Here is an 18510-nt window from a genome sequence, read left to right as displayed (position 1 = left end):
GAGCTTGGCATTCAGGAATTCCTAATGCTTTAGACCATGTGCAAGAGTGTTGAACCTCATAACTTTTTCCAATCACGACCAAGTGCTAGGTAGGCCACCTACATTACTGAGTTACCACGCCATGACAAGAATTGGTACAAGGATATTCTAGTTGTGGAGGACAATTGGAAATGTGACATCTCTGGGATCCGAGTTTGGAATACCCCTTATACTGGTCTTTGATGCAATAATGATGTTGGGAGCATCGGCTAATATCGTCCTCAGTTGATCGAAAGGGCATTCAAGATTATTCCCTTTGCACATCGAAATTAGAAGTGGCTTATAACTCCAGAAAGGGTCAGAAAGAATGTGAGGAACGCCATCACAAATCTCTATTCCAACCTTCTCATTAAAGACTTAGTATGGGTTGATGTAGTGGATACCAAAGACGGGAAAGATTTGGTGAGAGCTCTGTAAGCCCAAAAATCTAAAAAAAAAGAAGAAAAAAGAGAAAACATCCTAAGGTTGTCTAACAAGACCAGGGACTGAAACCTTCTAGGAAGAAACCCAACACAACGAGGAGTTTTAGTGTTCCTCTAAGTGATAACATGCTCGAAATCCAAGACCCCACCATTTTCGAACTAAAGCTAATTAAGGTCAGGAGTAGCAAATGTTGGTGATTAGAGATGAAGGGGAACAAATGTTTTATGGAGCCAAAGGTTTCCTCAATGCCTCTAGTGTCCAGACTTTTTCTGTGGTGGAAGTGGAACAATAGCTACAACAACAAAAACAACTAAACTAGCAACAATAGTAGCAACAGAACCAACAACAAGAGTATCAACATAACCAATAATAAGAGCAGCAACAAGACCAATAACAAGAGCAGCAATAGTAGCAACATGATGACTTTGACGACGCCTTTGATTGACAGGTGGCCCCTGATCAACCACCTGACCTTATCTCTGGATAGAGACGGTCACAATTGGTTCAGTCGAGCTCATCCGGAATTGTCATGGGGGTGAGACATTCTCCCCTAATAATAAAACTCGTCTACATATGCGAGATGATGGTTGTCACAATGTGAAGCATGCCCAAGCCTTGACCGTTCAACCATTTCTCCAACTAACTTAAGAAGGTAATTTTTTAGTCTGATCGTGTGGTAAAAAACAGCTGCCAAATCCGATATATGATAAGTCTTGTCCCTTCAACTTGTCATTCTTCCTCAAATTCCCATATCTAATTTGTCAAGAATATCTCACGGTAGGCTAATGTTGGACATAGGCCCCACTTTGAAGTCAGACAGACAAAATCTCCAAAACGGAGGCTACTTACAAATGCAAACTAGGTCATTGAATCCAATTGGAGAGGTAGCTGCAACAGAGGAATTCAGATTAAGAAAACGTCTAGCAAAACAGATGGAGGTAGAGCGTTCCTGGTGAAGCGAGGGGGATGACTTGATTGAGCGATTGGGCCACGAAGAAAAAAGGCTAACGACTTGACTACACAAATGACCCGACTTGATGCCGCCAAGTCTACACAATCGTTAAGAGCCAAGGATGACGCGAAGCAGAGCTCATAGGATGCTGATTAAGCCATCCTTCAATTGAAGTTAGATGAAACCCAGTAAGAGGAGGAACTGAAGAAAAAGTCACATATTGAAGCCTTTCAGTAAGCCTTGGATGACAATGAGCAGGGCTGGCAGAAGTTCATTCATTGTTTAAAGTAGCGTCGACTCGAAAGTAGGGGTATGACCGGGGCTACGTTGTGGGCTTCGTTGGTCAAGATCATTGCGGCGGATGAGACACTCGTTGTAAACTAACGGAGATACAAAGGGCGAAATTCTGAAAACATGATCTTTTAGCAGATACAGAAAAATAACAGTTCGGATCGTTGATATCACGGTATGATGTTTACGGTTAACTGAATATGAGTTTATGTTATATAGTTTGTAAAGATTTTATAAACTCTTAGCAATATTTTTATTAACCGTAAAAATGTGAACGTCATATCAACGGTCCAAACTATTCATCTTTCTGCAACCACTAAGAGATAATGTTTTCGAAAAAATAAAATTTTAAAAAGCGAAATTTGGTGAAAAGAATGGAGCAAAAACGTAAACGACAATGAATGTTTAAATTTAAATTTATGGTTTATGGGATTATGGTAGCGAATTTTAGGGTTGACATTGTCACAACAATTGAGCTTGTCAATACGAGGGTTTGTATATTTTATTTTTCTTATTTTTCACTCTTCTATATTAATTAAAAAACCTCACTACAATAGTAGCCTTATGATTTAATCCTTCCCATTGGATTCTTTGGTCACATTTACGTTTTTGGTATTACGTTTTTCATTTGATTATTTATTGATTTAAAATATATTTTCCTTAAAAGGTAACAAATTGAGTCGTATTACCTGTTAATATTAACGGATCGAGTTCAAATCCGGTTATATTACCTCAAATTTTCCTTAACAGGTAATAAATTGAGCCGTATTACTTGTTAATATTAACGGATCGAGTTCAAGTCTGGTCATATTACCCCTTCATTTTAATAGGTGTTACACAACACGACCCGTTAAAATATCGGGCATGTTACGAAAACGACACAAATGCCAATTCTAGTAACAAGGCCACGTCTGCTATTTGAACCAAATTCAATTAATGGTAGTGTTACATGTCTAAGTAACTAGTTAATAAGTTAGTACGGCTAGTGGATTCCTCTTCACTTAAAAGTGAGAGGTCTTAGGTTCGAATCTCGTGGATAGCAAATTCGATACCAAATTAGGTTGACCATTGTGTGGTTTAGCTGAATTCTCTCTCCCTCTAGTGAATTGTACCCACACAAGTGATTTGCACATAATTGAAACGTTTAATTATGCTTCGAAGTGACTTAAAGTGCTTTTTCAAGATTAATTTGTACTTTTACTAAAAGTTAATTCCAAAAGCGTCTTCAGTCATTTTAGAAACACTTCCAAACAAATCCTAACTAATTAGAAAATTATATTGGAATCTCTTTCATCCTTTGAAAAACGAGATGGATACCTTTTATCCCCAATTTCAAAGGAATCAGAATCCTTGACATTAAATGGGGACATTCTTACAGAAAGCTACTCTTCACAACTTCTCAACCAAAATACTACTGCGGCCGAAAAATAATAACAAAAAGATTCTTCTCAAAAACCAACTCTTATAGTTGATGGCTAAATCCCTTTGTTTTAATTTTTCTTTAAATAAAATTTTGGAGATGGAGGACAAGGGGTCGTTCTATCAGGAAGTTAATCCTTTCTAATCACTCTGAGCGGGAAGGAAGTAGCCTACTTTTGTAGTTCATGGCCAAATCCTGATCTTGATTAATTTTGACCGCTCTGTGCGTGTTAGAAAGTAAGACTACTTTTTTAGTTCGATGACCAAGCCTTAAGAGTAGTTTGACTCGCCTAATTCTTCATCATCGTCATAAAAAAAATAAAAAAATAAAAAAATAAAAAAAAACTCTTCACAACCTTCTCGATCACCAGCCTGTCTCATAACATTGTATCCATGTTAAACTACACCAAGCACATATATATAATATAAATATCAGCAGTCAGCATCATGCTCTGTTTACACACTACCTTCCTTCCACTGGTTTTATTTCCTTCCATAATTGCTAAATTGATGTCATTGACCACATCATGCTCTGTCCACACTCTATAATTGCTAAATTGCTTACAAGAATTCGATACCGACATCTCAATCAACAGAAAAGTAGCATCGATTATTGACAAGCTTATCTGAATTAACACTTGCAATGTGGACACCAAGATTCAATAATCAAGAATGACAACTGGCAAAATGGAAAAATTATATTACCGAAAAGGATATTGCAATTTATAATGAACTCTGTCGCTATTGTGCTCTGTCGATGAAAGTCCAATGCGGCTCCCTATAAAATATTAAGCATTGTGGTCACACACTCGTGATAAGTGAAGATAGAATGTTGACCTGTGACAATGATCTGTGAGATTATGACCTTATTCTCTGTATCTCATTGTTTCTTTCTCGAATCCAATAGTTGGAAAATGGGTAAAGTACAAAAAACTACCTCAACTATTGGGGTCACGACAGTTTCATACCTCATCTTTTAAAATTGACAATGTCATACCGCATCTTACGAATTTGTGATAATGTCATACATCCGTCAATTTTTCTGTTAGTTTTTTTGTTAAATGCTAACGTGGCAAGAGACGGGAACCACTTTCTATTAAAAAATTAATAAAATATTATTAAAAACTAAAAAAAATATTTAATATTTTTCAAATATTAAAATAATAAATTAAAGTAAAATTAAAAAAAAAAGGTAAAGTACAAAAAACTACCTCAACTATTGGGGTCACGACAGTTTCATACCTTATCTTTTAAAATTGACAATGTCATACTGCATCTTACGAATTTGTGACAATGTCATACCTCCGTCAATTTTTCTGTTAGTTTTTCTGTTAAGTGCTGACGTGGCTTAATTCGGAACATACTTTCTATTAAAAAATTATTAAAAACTAAAAAACAATTATTTAATATTTTAAAGCAGAGGAAAAAAAAACCATCAGTTTATCCCTCCCCCCTCCTCTCTCTTCTCCCCATCTTCATTTTCTTCCCCCCATCAGCAAACTCAAAAAAATAAAAAAAATAAAAAAATTTTGAAAACCCAACAACCCCTGTGACATTCCACATCGCCCAAGGGAGTGATCCTTATATGTATATTCTCATCCCTACCTAGCACGAGGCCTTTTGGGAGCTCACTGGCTTCGGGTTCCGTAGGAACTCCGAAGTTAAGCGAGAAGGGGGCTAGAGCAATCCCCATGATGGGTGACCCACTGGGAAGTTGCTCGTGAGTTCCCAAAAACAAAACCGTGAGGGCGTGGTCGGGGCCCAAAGCGGACAATATCGTGCTACAGTGGTGGAGCGGGCCCGGGAAGTGGTCTCGCCCGGGCCGGGATGTGAGAATTTGGTATCAGAGCCTAACCCTGGCCCCGTGTGTGCCGACGAGGACGTCGGGCCCCTAAAGGGGGTGGATTGTGACATCCCACATCGCCCAGGGGAGTGATCCTTATATGTATATTCTCATCCCTACCTAGCACGAGACCTTTTGGGAGCTCACTGGCTTCGGGTTCCGTAGGAACTCCGAAGTTAAGCGAGAAGGAGGCTAGAGCAATCCCATGATGGGTGACCCACTGGGAAGTTGCTCGTGAGTTCTCAAAAACAAAACCGTGAGGGCGTGGTCGGGGCCCAAAGCGGACAATATCGTGCTACGGTGGTGGAGTGGGCCCGGGAAGTGGTCTCGCCCGGGCCGGGATGTGACAACCCCCCTGCAGAAGAACAAGAAGGAGGAGGAGGAGGAGGAGGAAGAAGAAGAAGAGGAAAAAAAGAAGGAAAAAAAAACAAAAAAAAATTCCCCCTGTTGGCGTGGAAGAAGAAGGGAGAAGGGAGAAGGAGAAGGAGGAAGAAGAAGAGGAAGAAAAGGAGGAGGAAGAAGAAGAAGAGGAAGAAAAAAAAAAAAAAATTTGAAAACCCATCAACACCCCCCTGCGGAAGAAGAAGAAGGAGAAGGAGGAAGAAGAAGAAGAGGAGGAAAAAAAGGAGGAAGGAAATTTTTTTTTTTTTTTTTTTTTAAACCATCAACTCACTTGCGGAAGAAGAAGAAGAAGAAGAAGGAGCAAGAAGAAGAAGGAGCAAGAAGAAGAAGAAGAGGAAAAAAAGGAGAAAAAAAAAAAATTTGAAAACCCATCAAACCCCAAATCCATCACTTTCATCTATTCTCCACATCCTCTTCTGCACCCATCATCCACCTTCTTTGCACACCCATCTTCCATCGACGGGATCTGGGTTTTTTTTTTTTTTTTTTTTTTTTTTTCTGGTTGCAGAAGGGAGAAGAGTGTGGGTGTGGGTGTGGGGAAATTGAGTGTGGGTGTGGGGGGAAGACAAATTGGATTTTTTTTTTTTTTTTTGTTGGGATTTGCAGGTAGGGGAAGAAGATGAAGATGGGGAGAGGGGAGAGGGGAGAGGGGAGAGGAGAGAGGAGGGGGGAGGGGAGGGACGAAATGAGGGTTTTTTTTTTTCTACTTTTTATTATTATTTTAATATTTAAATAATTTTAAATAATTTTTTTTTAGTTTTTAATAATTTTTTAATAGAAAGTATGTCCCGAATCAAGTCACGTCAGCACTTAACAGAAAAATTGACGGAGGTATGACATTGTCATAAATTCGTAAAATGCGGTATGACATTGTCAATTTTAAAAGACGAGGTATGAAACTGTCGTGACCCCAATAGTTGAGGTAGTTTTTTGTACTTTACCCTTGGAAATTGTTTAGCGTACTGCTCAACCTCGTGGCGAAGCTTTGTAATCTCAGACTGAACTTGACCGTCGGATTCCAGAACTGCCACGAAATCCTTCAACTTGGTACCTGCAATCCAGATGTGCATGAGCATGTAACCATGGTGGTGAAACATGTGACTAAGCATTACAATCCCTAAAACAATTTATATCCACGGGACAGTGGGAGAGTAAACCTTTGGCAGCAGCCTTGATCTTCAAGGCCAACTTTACAGCTGCATCAAAACACTCGGCTACTTTCACAAAATCCCCCTCCAAAAACCCCCTAGACGTAAGAGCTGGGGTTCCTGAGGAACGGAAAAAATGGAGTTCGTCGGCAAAAGTACTTATAGCTAATTGCCAGTAGGTGCAGAATGGTTAAATGCGGATGGATGGCCTTACCCATGCGTATGCCACCAGGGACCATGGCAGACACGTCCCCAGGAACAGTATTTTTATTTGCTGCAATATGTGCTGATTCCAAAACTTTTTCAACTCTTGAGCCATCAATGCCCTGCCAGAAAAAGATTTCACTTCATTAGTTTTCTCATGCTATAACCTATTTGCAGCATAGCAGTATACATCAATGAATGAAACATCAAACCCTCTAGTGTACGAGAAATGAGGGAAATTCTATGATTTTCGCACTAGTGTTTTCTAAAGCATTAGAAATCCATAGATTCGTAATAAACCAGCTTTCAGAACTTAAGGTTTTAAAGTTTCCCTTCTCATTTCATTTGTCTCTAACATAATTCACTTTTCAAATCTATTTCGGAGGGTTTAATCACAGAATAACGATATTTTATCACTCACTTTTTGGTTACCAGGCCTAGTTGTTCATCTAAGAATATATCTTTCAGTAATCATATGGCATCTTGAACCTCCAATCTAACATGCTGAAAACTTTAAGTCTGAATAAATCTTTCAATCAGAGGGAGAATCAATCTCCTGTTTGCAATCTTCCCGTCAGAGGAAAAATCAATCTGTTTTTACCTTGTCTCTTAAATTCACCAACACTAAATGGTTCTCTGTTCCACCGGAAACAAGATCATAGCCCTTATCTAGCAAGCTCTGCATGTTCAAAGGGCAAAAACTATAAGAAGAAATTAGTGAGACCAATGAAACAACCAAATAAAGGAAATAAAACATCGTGTGCCTAAGTCATATAGAAATTACTCCAAATTGCTTTAATGAGAACCCAATTAAAAAGGAGAGAATAACTTTCAGATTTTGCATTAATATTTTAGAAAGCGGCATTCATCAGACCTCTGCAAATTTTGAGCAATTACTGAGAACTTGTTCCTGATAAGCTTTGTACTCCGGAGTTTTGACCTAGAATCATAATATAGTCAGCAGTCCAATAACAAGAAGATGCAAAAATCTGATCAACATGTAGTCGGTATTTTGGTTAAACATACAAAATAAAAGGAAAGAACAGAAGAAACAAAGGAACCTGCTTCAGTGCAACTGCTATGGTGTGGTTGTGCGGACCACCCTGGAGTCCAGGAAAGACAGCCTGATTGATTTTGTCTTCATAATCATACATAACGTGTAGAAGGAAATTCAAGCATTTAATATTTCATCCAAGGTGCTTCACTTGAGACTTCTACACATTCTCCCCCATTTTCCTTCGTTTATTTATTTTCTGAAATTAATCATCAGAACTTACTTCTTGCCCTTGTTTGTTTATATGCTTGACACCCTTCCTGAAGAAGATCATAGCCCCACGAGGTCCACGAAGTGACTTATGAGTTGTGGTTGTAACAATATCTGCATACTCAAAAGGAGATGGAATAACATCGGCAGCAACCAATCCACTGATGTGTGCCATATCGGCCAACAGAATTGCTTTCTGCTTATCACAGACCTGACGACACCACAAAGAATAACATCTCACTTAATGATTGAGTGCCATAAGAATTTCAGAGATGCATGAAGCTGATTATCGTAATCACAAAACTCAAGCCAAAATTTACCTTGCGGATACGCTCATAATCGTACAGGCGTGCATAAGCACTAGCACCAGCAACTATTAGCTTTGGCCTGAAAAGTGTGGCACTTTTCTCCGTCTGTGGACATATTTATTCACATAGGTCAGCCTTTAATTACCAAAGAATGGCAGATAAAATACGGTATTTGCTTAGAACTATAGGAACTCAAACTCCAAAACAATTGAGAAGTCATGCCAAAAAATATCTCAGTTCAAGACATACAGTGACTTTAGGCTAACAAAGTTCTGTATTTCCCAGGACGAGTCAAGGATACACTTTCTGATTTCAAATAATGTCAACTGTCATCCAAGTGATGATAACTGAACTGCGGCCCTGCGGGAAGTTTCTTCGCATGGTTATCTTTCATGTTACAATCATCAGAATGATTCACTTAAAACATTATTTTTGCAGTTTTGCTAATAATATCTGCAGGAAACAAGTAGACAGAACCCCATTGCGCCCCATTTCATCCTATTTCTGAGGCTGAAGCAAAATAATAATGTTTGCAGGACACATGTAAGATGGACTCTTAAATGTGCTTACAAATATGAGAATTCAGAACAGTGAAGATGGGGATGAGCAAGTCACCTGATCATAATCAATGTAGCCAGTGCTCTCATTCAATCTGTATGGCATTGTCTCAAAAAATATCGACACAGCAGATATCTTTTTGGTGTCAGTCTGCAAAATGGTGAAATGTTTGTGTCATTTGGTATACAGACAGGCAGCATTACATTTATGTTTTTACAACCCAAAATGATATGCGACGTCCAGACATCAGAAGCATGTAAAATCACCAGAACAAAATATAGGTTCACATGTTCTGTGTAGTTTTTTTTTTTTTTGAGAAGAAACTATAACAGTTTATTAAAAACAAAGAGTAATACACAGAAGTGGATAAGAAATCCACCAAGAACAGAACAAGAAAATCTCTCCAGAGTATCAGATTACAAGTAGGACAACCTCAACCAAAATCATTTTACGACTGCTAACATATCCCACAATATGTGAGAAAGAGAGTAATTCTTAAAATCATTTGAAACTGAAGCCCAGAAAGCTGCCCAATATCTTATTCTTCCCCACAGATCTGCTACCCCCACACCAGAATAATCCTCAAAAATTCTTTTGTTACGCTCCAACCAAATGTTCCAAAAAACTGCCGACACCAGACAACCCCACAAAGCTTTAGCTTTCCTCCCACTTCCTAGAGCCTCAAAATTAGTGCTTAGAAGCTCGAAACAACCCTTTGGGATGACCCAACTTACTCTAACCTCCTGAAACAATTTCCACCACAGTTGAATCGTGTAAGAACAATGAAGAAAAATGTGGTCAACACTTTCCTCCTTTGCTTTACACAAACTGCACCAATGGGGAGAAATGCAAATAAAGGGGCTTCTCCTTTGAATTTGATCACAAGTGTTGAGCCTCCCAAAAGCCACTAGCCACACAAGGACTTTGACTTTCGGAGGAACTTTTGATTTCCAAATCTGAGAAGAGGGTGGAAAATGTTGCACAATCCCATTGTTGCTCAAGAAAGAGCGATAGGATTTGCATGTGAACAATCCTGATAATTCCAGTTTCCACCTTCTATCATCCACTCTTGATTGATACAAGCGAACATTTTCCACTTTCTGTAATAATCTAGCCGCCTCTTCTATCTCCACCTCGTTCAAATTTCTCCTGAAATCAAAATTCCAGCTCAAAGAATTGATAGAAAGATCCACAAAACTTGCGATGTTCTGGTTGTGCTTTCTCGAAAGCAAGAATAATCTAGGAAATTGTTCTTTCAATGGTCCCCCTTCCAACCAACCATCCTCCCAACACCTCACTCTCTCCCCATTGCCCACCTTAAACTTGCAACATTGTAGAAATGATTGGAGACCACACGAAATATCTTTCCAGGGGCTTCGACTTGAGCCCCGCAATGGAGGATTTGCATTCCACCCATTATCCTGCAGCCCATACTTGCTTCTTATCACCTTGTGCCAGAGAGAATTTGATTCCTTTGGAAATCTCCACAACCACTTAGCCAATAACGCTTCATTCTGATTCCTCAAATTCCCTACTCCTAAACCCCCTTCCTCCTTACTTTTAATAACTATCTCCCATTTCACCAGGTGATTTTTCTTTCCTTCCTCCACCCCCTCCCAAAGAAATCCTTTCATTAGTTTTTCTAGGCGTCCAATCACCCCGCAAGGAATTTTGAACAAGGACATGTAGTAGATTGGCAAGCTTCCCAAAACAGATTGAATCAAAGTTAATCTGCCTCCTCTGGATAAGAAGGCCTTCTTCCAATTTTGAAGTCTTTTTTCCATTTTTTCTACCACTGGATCCCAAAACGTAAGTGCTCTTGGCCTACCCCCAAGAGGGAGACCCAAATACTTTATTGGCCAACTACCCACCTCACAACCCCAAGAATCTGCCAACCTTTTTAATTTCTCACAGTCTGAGTTTATTCCAGCCAAAGAACACTTTGCTTTGTTGATTTTCAACCCTGAAACAGTACAAAATAAATTGAGCACCTCTAATAAATTGTTCCAAACTTCCTCATCATCTGGCAAGAAAAAAATAGTATCATCAGCAAATTGAAGATGAGAGATCTCCACCCTTTCTTGCCCAATGCCTAAACCTTTGATCAGTTGATTTTCTTGAGCCTTCTCCATTAATCTGCTCAAGACGTCCACTACTAAGGTAAAAAGAAAAGGTGACAGTGGGTCGCCTTGTCTCAAACCTCTTGAAGCATGAAATTTTCCCCTAGGCCTCCCATTGATCAAAACGGAGAAATTTGCAGAATTTAGACATCCCTGCACCCATTTTCTCCATCTAATGCCAAAGCCTTTTCTTTGTAAAACTTCGTCTAAAAATCTCCACTCAACATGATCATAAGCCTTTTCAAAATCGATTTTAAACACCAATCCCTCCTCTTTCTTCTGCCTCACCTCTTCTACCACCTCATTTGCAATAAGTACAGCATCCAAAATTTGTCGGCCTTTAACAAAAGCTCCTTGATGTGGAGAGATTGTGCTGCCCATAACCTCCCTTAATCTTGAAGCTAGGGTTTTCGCCACAATTTTGTATAAACCAGTAACTAGGCTTATAGGCCTGTAGTCTGTCACTTTCAAAGAATCTGACTTTTTCGGAATTAGACAAATAAATGTTTCATTTGTCACCGCATTTATTATTCCGGTCTCAAAGAACTCCTCCATGACCTTCAAAATATCCACTTTCAAGAAATCCCAACAGTGTTGAAACATTTGCAAGGAATAACCATCTGGTCCTGGCGATTTATCCCTTCCACAATCAAAAACTGCTCTTTGTACTTCCGATTCCTCAAAAGGCCTCTCAAGCCAAGCTGCCTCAGATTCACTTATTGAGGCCCAATTGATGCCTTCCAAGCCCCAACATACCTCTTCGTTACTACTAAACAGAGACTTGAAGAAATTAACGATATGTTTTTCTATCTCTTCTGCATCTTCTACCACTCCCCTATCATCCACTTCCAACCTTTCTATATAGTTTCTCTTCCTTCTTCCACTTGCTATTCTATGGAAAAATTTAGTATTACCGTCCCCTTCTTTAGCCCATTCCACTTTACCTCTCTGTCTCCACTTCACTTCTTCCTTAAAAGCTAGATCTTCCACAAGGAAAAGTAACTCTTCCTTCTTTCTTTTAGCAGCAACATCTAGCCCTTCCAACCCTTCTCTCCTATCTAAATCCTCTATGCTAGCCTCAGCATCCTTAATTTGTTTCTCAACATCACCAAAACTTTCCTTGCTCCAACTTTGCAACTTTTTTTTGATAGCTTTTAACTTGTACAAAAATTTATAACCTTCCCAACCCTCCACCTGCTCAGATTGCCACCATTGTTTGAACTTGTTCCTGAAATCTGGGTGCTGTAGCCACATGTTTTCAAATCTGAAAGGACTTGGCCCCCATTTCACCTTGTTAGTATCTAGTTGGATTGGACAATGGTCAGAAGTGACCCTTGCCAAAGCCATTTGTCTTACCTCTGGAAAAATCTCTTCACAACCTACCGAGATCAAAAATCTGTCTAACCTCCGACACACAGGATCTTCTCTGAAGTTTGACCAAGTAAATTGAGCATTGAGCAACTCCAAATCCTTGAGTTCTGTATCTTGGATGAAATCATTAAAATTCCTCATGCTTGTAGTCATTCTTCCCCCATTTGATTTCTCATTTACAAATCTCACCACGTTAAAATCTCCTCCTACACACCATCTTGGTCCGCAAAGACCGTAAAGGCCAGCCATTTCTTCCCAGAACTCCTTTCGCTCTCTATTTTTGCAGGGACCATAGACACCAGATAACCACCAGTCCAACCCATTGAGAGCTTTAATTTTTATGGAGACAGAGAAACCTCCAACCAAAGATTCAATAACCGAGATATGTTTGGTGTTCCAAAACACCGCTATACCCCCAGATCTTCCTTGAGCAGGGGCGAAAATCCACTCTTTAAATCTACTTCCCCAAACACTAGCCACAAGCGATCTGTCAATTGATTCTTTCTTTGTTTCTTGTAAGATAATAATATCGGGCTTTAATCGCCTGAATTGCTGTTTCAAAATCAACCTCTTCTGCCTACTTCCCAATCCTCTAACATTCCAGCTAATTATCTTCATTAAATCTGACAATGCCCCCTTGAATTTTCTTTTCTGCCTTGTTTCCACCCACAAGCTTGCTAGCAATGGCTTTCCCAGTATTCCTCTCAAGAAATAAAGACCTTTTCAGTGGCACCAAAGAAACTTTCATATTTGACATGAATTTGGTAGTTCGAGTTTGTGCTTCACGTTTGACTGATACTCTAGCCGACCTTTTCCTTCTGCTGTACTTTAACAGTTTCTTGTTTTTCCCAGTATCTTTGTATTCAAACTGTTCCACAGTGTCTAAATTCGCTATATGATGCGACTGAGAAGGTACCTCTTCCATCGTCGTCCTTGTTTCCATTGTTGTATCAGTGAAGAGATTGTGAAGCACATCGTTAGAGCGATCCAAATCATCGAAGGTTTCTTTTTCGTCTTGTGAAGAATCACCAAACTCCTCTGAAACTGATGATTGTGACATGTATTCGTCTACACCAGAATCTGATAATTGAGAATAATTCAGGCCCAGATCCTCTGTCAACCTCATCCTTTGTTCAGATGATTCCTCTTCAATCAACCTGCCCGATGGCCTAATTGGAACTTCATCGACATCACTTTCCTTTTCCTCCTTCTGTTCACAATCATTGTTTAAGAAGGTGAGATTGGGAGATTGAAATTCCTTCAGTTTAGGCCTCTCGAAAGCAGTCAGATAAGATCCGAACTCATCTGGAAGAACAAGCTTCAGTCTTTTTCCACAAATATCAGAATCGCCAAATCTCCCAAGGAAATTTAAATTGAAACACATTGGAGTTTTGCTTGAAACACCCTTGTGATGAGCTTTCATAGCCGAAGAACATTGAGAATTGTTCACTGTTGAATACTTTGAAGTGCTGCTTCCTATTGTCAACCAATTCGAGTGCTTTGATTCCACCGGCAAGGCTGTCTGCGTTTTATCCATGGTTGACAAAACCATTCCTTCTTGTAGTTGAAATCTCGGCCCGTTGAAATTTAGATTAATTGGGCCTAAACATGACCCAGCAAACATATTATGTGGGTCAAGACCCTTGCCTATATCCGAAAAGACCACTTCTTTCTGACTTCCTTTCTCTATTGAATTATTAAAATAATCCCCTGCAACTGCCTTTTCTGCACCTTCTGAGAAAACCACCGCTTCTGTCATTTCCCCCGCTCCTGTCAGTTTTCCTACTCTCTGTTGTTCACCTTGCTTTCTTACAGAAAAGGTAGAGTCATTAATTACAGGCTTCTCAACCCGCACTCTCTCTGTCACATGCATGCTTTCTCCTTGCTTTCTTTCATATCCAACAGTGACAGGGCATTCAAAATCTCCAATCTGAAAACAGACACGTGTCCCTGAATTAAGGACAGTCTGTTGAAAATCTGCTTTCGCCGGAGGGATAATTCCGGTGATCCTTTTTAACTTCGATTCAGACTTCAAAGAGCCATTTGATATTGTGGATACTCCACAATCTGCAGCCGAAAGATTAGGTCTCTTTGCTGGCGAAAGTTGACGGATTTTTACCCTGAAAACTGATTCTCCATCAACCACATTTACGAACTCTGGAATAAATCCAATGTTGTTGGGTTTGATTTTTAACTTTGCTTCAATCAAAAAACCAAAGTTAGCTGTTCTCCGATCAACTTCTACCAAGCCACCGCATGCATCGCCGATCTTTTGGAAAAAATCATTGGTCCAAAGATGCGGTGGTAGACCTTCCAGAGCAACCCATCCACCATAACTAACCACCTTTCTGTCGTTTGATTTGATACATCTAGATTGCTTGAAATACGCAACACGATTTCATTCCCAAAATAATTAATATTACATAAATATACATAGAAAGGTGTTCCAGTTTATGTACTCACTGGATATTCAGAGAAATTATTCTGTAAAGACAGTACTAGGTTTAATTTACACATAACAGGAAACGAGAAAAGGAAAAAAAACAAAACAACCCAGAGGCGCTAGACTAACTGAGAGCTACACAGGCTGTCGCTGTTAACCACAAAAAGCACAAAAGTATAGCCAAGTATAATCAGGAAAAAACAATCAACAGCGAGGTAGATACCTGATAACCATGAGAAAGATGTCCGCCGTGAGGTAGATCAAGTACCATGATTCTTTCATGAGGTTTCAACAATGCAGTGTAAGCTTGGAAGTTTGCAGGGGATCCAGATAGTGGCTGCACATTCACTGAAAGAATACAGTAAAGTATCATTAATAAAATAAGCAATTCTTCTTCCATGGTACGTAACCCTGAGTGGTCTGGAAAACCAGCAGTTAGATCTTCCATAAAGGGATCTAATGGATCTTTGCAACGGTTAGGTCTTGCATAAAACTCGTACCACTGAGTGGTACGTACCATTGTAGCAGGACCCCAAACTAAGTATGTAAGATATATATTACTAACTACATGAATGGTTCAATAATAGAATGAACATGAGTTACAAAAGCAAGAGATGAAACCAAGAATAAAACTTTACTTTGACACAAATACTCTTGAACCACGCATTTATAAATCAATGGTTGACATGTTTACACAATATAAAAGATTTTTAATTCTTTGAGTCTCATTTTCAACAATCTAATTAAGTATAACCATGCTACTCTAATGCCATTTAATCCCAAAGCCGGATTTTACAAAATATTACATTCCAAATTCAAAATCTTGAATAAAATAAGTTAATCTGAAATAGTGTGCTGCCTTTATGCCTCCTACGCGATGCAATTCACAAAAGAAAACAAATTTCACTACGTGATACAATTGCAATTCACAAAAGAAAAAAAATTATACTTCAACATGAAATATATTGTGCCATATTTTTGAAAGGGTATTGTGTACAATGAAAATCACTCAGTAGATAGAATCAACTCAAAGTGTGCCCAATCATTTTTCTTTATAGCAAATATTTAACAGCAAAACCCTCCCTACCAAATAATTTGAAAGTCTGAACTTGTTGGGTGCTAGACATCATTCATAACTTGTACAATGTAAATGAACACAAACACAAATGTGAAATCCTACGTTGAACTGATGGAAATAGTTGGCAATGCCACATGTATAAGCTATACGTTTAGTTCTATTACCTCCCCATTTTGCAGGATCTACTGGAAGGCTTCTAATGCGCGTTTTTGACACAGGGACTCAGCCATGTCGATGTATCTACATTTATTAAAGAAAAATATCAATCACGCATAATTCCTTAAAACAAAAGTACTAGACGAATGTGAAAAAAAAGGCAAGAACATGTTTTATAAAGCTCATAACCACCTCACAGCCCCCAAATGGCAGGGCTTTCACCAGAGCAGGGTTTTAACCAAACCATCCTGCCCCCAAATAACATTTTAGAAAAGATTAAACTGAAGAAAAACTGCATTTCAACTTAATAGTTGGAAACATAGGAGTGCAAAAATGCTCATAATATTCACTGGGGAACTACTTACTCATTTCCTCCATAGTATCTAGCACCAGGATACCCTTCACTGTACTTGTTGGTCATGACGGACCCAACAGCTTGCATCACGGAAAGTGATGTGAAATTTTCTGATGGTATAAGCTCGAGCCCCTACGATAAACTAAAAATTAACAAACAAATTCTAAAAACAATCAAAACAGAAATTAAAGAAATATGAACTCCCTAATCATTAACTAAACTCTCATGCTCAACATTGCATTGTGAGTAATATTTTCTTGCCAGACTTAACCCGATTTAAGGCATATCACATTCATCACCACGCAAGCAAACGAAAATTTTACATTCTATTACAATTATATTCCCACAAATCAAATCAAATATACCTTCCATTGCTGAGCTTTTTCGAGCTCGATGATATCGGCAATCTCAGGATCGACAGCCTCAAGCGGCTCATTCAACTGCTTAATCCACTGAATCCAAATGATATTTTTCCACAGAATCAATACAATCAAACACAACACAAATCCAGATCCAGAAGAAGCCAATAAATTATAAAATTGTGAATAGGAAAGGACATACAGTGGCGCGAGCTTTCTCTTTGTCGTGAGCAGCTTGGCTGGCCAGAGAGGACTGCAATCAAAACGGATATCAAAAATTGGGCGGGTGGAAATCGAAACTACACAAGCATGGATTTGATTGATTGAAGAAGTGACGTACCATGTGGTATATGGAGCCGCCATTGAAGAAAGTTTGAAAGGGCAGCTTCTTGTTGATCGAGCTCGAGAGCCTGCGAAGCGCCATTGCAGACAAGCTTTGAAGATTTGTGAGTGCTTTTGGGGGGTGAGAGAGTGAGTCGGGGAGTGCGGTGGGTGTTGGTTGGTGGCCGTTATAATGTAGGTCCCGCAGATCGGGAAGTGGGATGTGTGTCACTGTGCCAGTGGAATCAACGTCACGAGCCAATCTTAGCATTTATCAATTTAATCCAACCAAAATATTTGGCCCCATGTCCTTAAAAAAGAAAAAAAATTTGGCTCATTATTAGACAAATCAAGATTTTCATTAATAAAACACGTAGTGTCAATACATTGTAGGCAAGGGATTCTGTGCCAAGTCATGAATTCAATTAAGACGCGTAACCAGTAGCTGTATCCAGAAAGATGGATTATTGCTTCAATTGGAGGATGGGGTAATGGCACACCAAAATCAAGGGGCAAATAAAAGTTCACTTTGGCTATGTTTGTTGGAACGTTCAAAGGAACATTCTTTCCATTAATTGTTCTCATTAGCTTAAAAAACACTTCAAATTTACCAGATCAAGGTGAGAGATCTAACCAGATTTACAGAGGATCACAATTCACAGCCTTTCGCAGAGATAGACGATGTCGGAGACATGCTTAACCTTTGAGTGATCCGAGCTTTCTTTTGTTCGTATTCCTTCTATGAGCGCGTTGGGAACACATTCAAAGTACAGTTCTTGGAGACAAGTAAGATGTTCGATTCAAAGTACAGTTCTTGGAGACAAGTACAGTTCTTGGAGACAAGTAAGATGTTCAAACTTGGTGGCAATCCGATGCCTCTCCCCAAGATTCTTTGGGAAGCAAACTGTTCGACAAAAGGCTCTTTTGAAAGGAACCCAACTTGTTTGCTTGTTTATGCGATAGGTAAACTCATCGAGGATGTCTTAAAGGTCGAGGGATACGTAACTTACATTTGCCACCCATGTTTTCTCTACTTCAGAAAGGGCTTCTCCCTTCCTTTCCGCATCTGACAAGAACGCTTTCATGGTCAGCAACTCAAGCCTGAGATCTTCAACTTCGTCATGAACTCCTTCTAACAGAGACACTTTGCTTTCAACAAATGATACAATTTTTCCAATCAAAAAACCTAATGGAGGTGAAGCCATTTCTTCTTGTTTCTTTTGGTCAGTATTCAACTCAGAAATTTCGAGTTTTGAACTACAAATATGCAAACTATCATGTACAGTAGTGGCCTTCCATTCACAGATGGAGAAAGTCAACTATCTCCATACATGTGGTACATGCCATCACAGAATAAAATGTCAGCTTTCTTTGATTAATTCATATCACGTTTGGTGACCAAAATTTTAACTCTTAATTTAGTCGTATTTATTTTCGGGACGAGTAATGTACAAAT

At 39.1% G+C, this 18510-nt stretch overlaps 1 protein-coding gene and 1 long non-coding RNA gene across 6 annotated transcripts; one reads left to right on the top strand and one right to left on the bottom strand.

Annotated features, from left to right (window-relative positions):
- The first annotated feature begins 898 nt into the window (after positions 1-898).
- LOC148690399 (uncharacterized) lies at positions 899-2278 on the top strand. The gene is made up of 2 exons (XR_015957237.1): positions 899-1114; positions 1261-2278. It is a non-coding gene; the product is annotated as an uncharacterized LOC148690399 (long non-coding RNA).
- Positions 2279-3225: 947 nt separating this feature from the next.
- LOC137727460 (serine hydroxymethyltransferase 2, mitochondrial-like) lies at positions 3226-17352 on the bottom strand. Of its 5 annotated transcripts, XM_088685738.1 has the most exons (13): positions 16028-16046; positions 15009-15133; positions 8909-9001; positions 8306-8398; positions 7999-8196; positions 7783-7878; positions 7596-7661; positions 7323-7400; positions 6732-6843; positions 6527-6637; positions 6320-6420; positions 3990-4038; positions 3226-3902 (listed from the first exon to the last, which is right to left on the bottom strand). In XM_088685738.1, the coding sequence occupies exons 2-12, from the start codon at positions 15054-15056 to the stop codon at positions 3991-3993; spliced, it is 1044 nt and encodes a 347-aa protein (XP_088541864.1). In that variant the 5' UTR covers positions 15057-15133; positions 16028-16046; the 3' UTR covers positions 3226-3902; position 3990. The 5 variants fall into 5 exon arrangements, with proteins under 5 accessions (XP_088541864.1, XP_088541865.1, XP_088541866.1 ...); XM_088685739.1 differs by lacking the exons at positions 3990-4038; positions 8909-9001; positions 15009-15133; positions 16028-16046 and adding exons at positions 16740-16826; positions 16936-16986; positions 17074-17352 and having other exon boundaries at positions 6341-6420; XM_088685740.1 differs by lacking the exon at positions 3990-4038 and having other exon boundaries at positions 6341-6420; positions 16028-16103.
- Between the last annotated feature and the right edge of the window lie 1158 nt (positions 17353-18510).

This window comes from Pyrus communis, chromosome 15 (assembly GCF_041283825.1).
Source record: "Pyrus communis isolate YQ-2024b chromosome 15, ASM4128382v1, whole genome shotgun sequence".
Lineage (NCBI taxonomy): Eukaryota > Viridiplantae > Streptophyta > Magnoliopsida > Rosales > Rosaceae > Pyrus > Pyrus communis.
The sequence above is the reverse complement of the archived record's forward strand: the minus strand, read 5'-3'. Positions and strand labels throughout refer to the sequence as shown.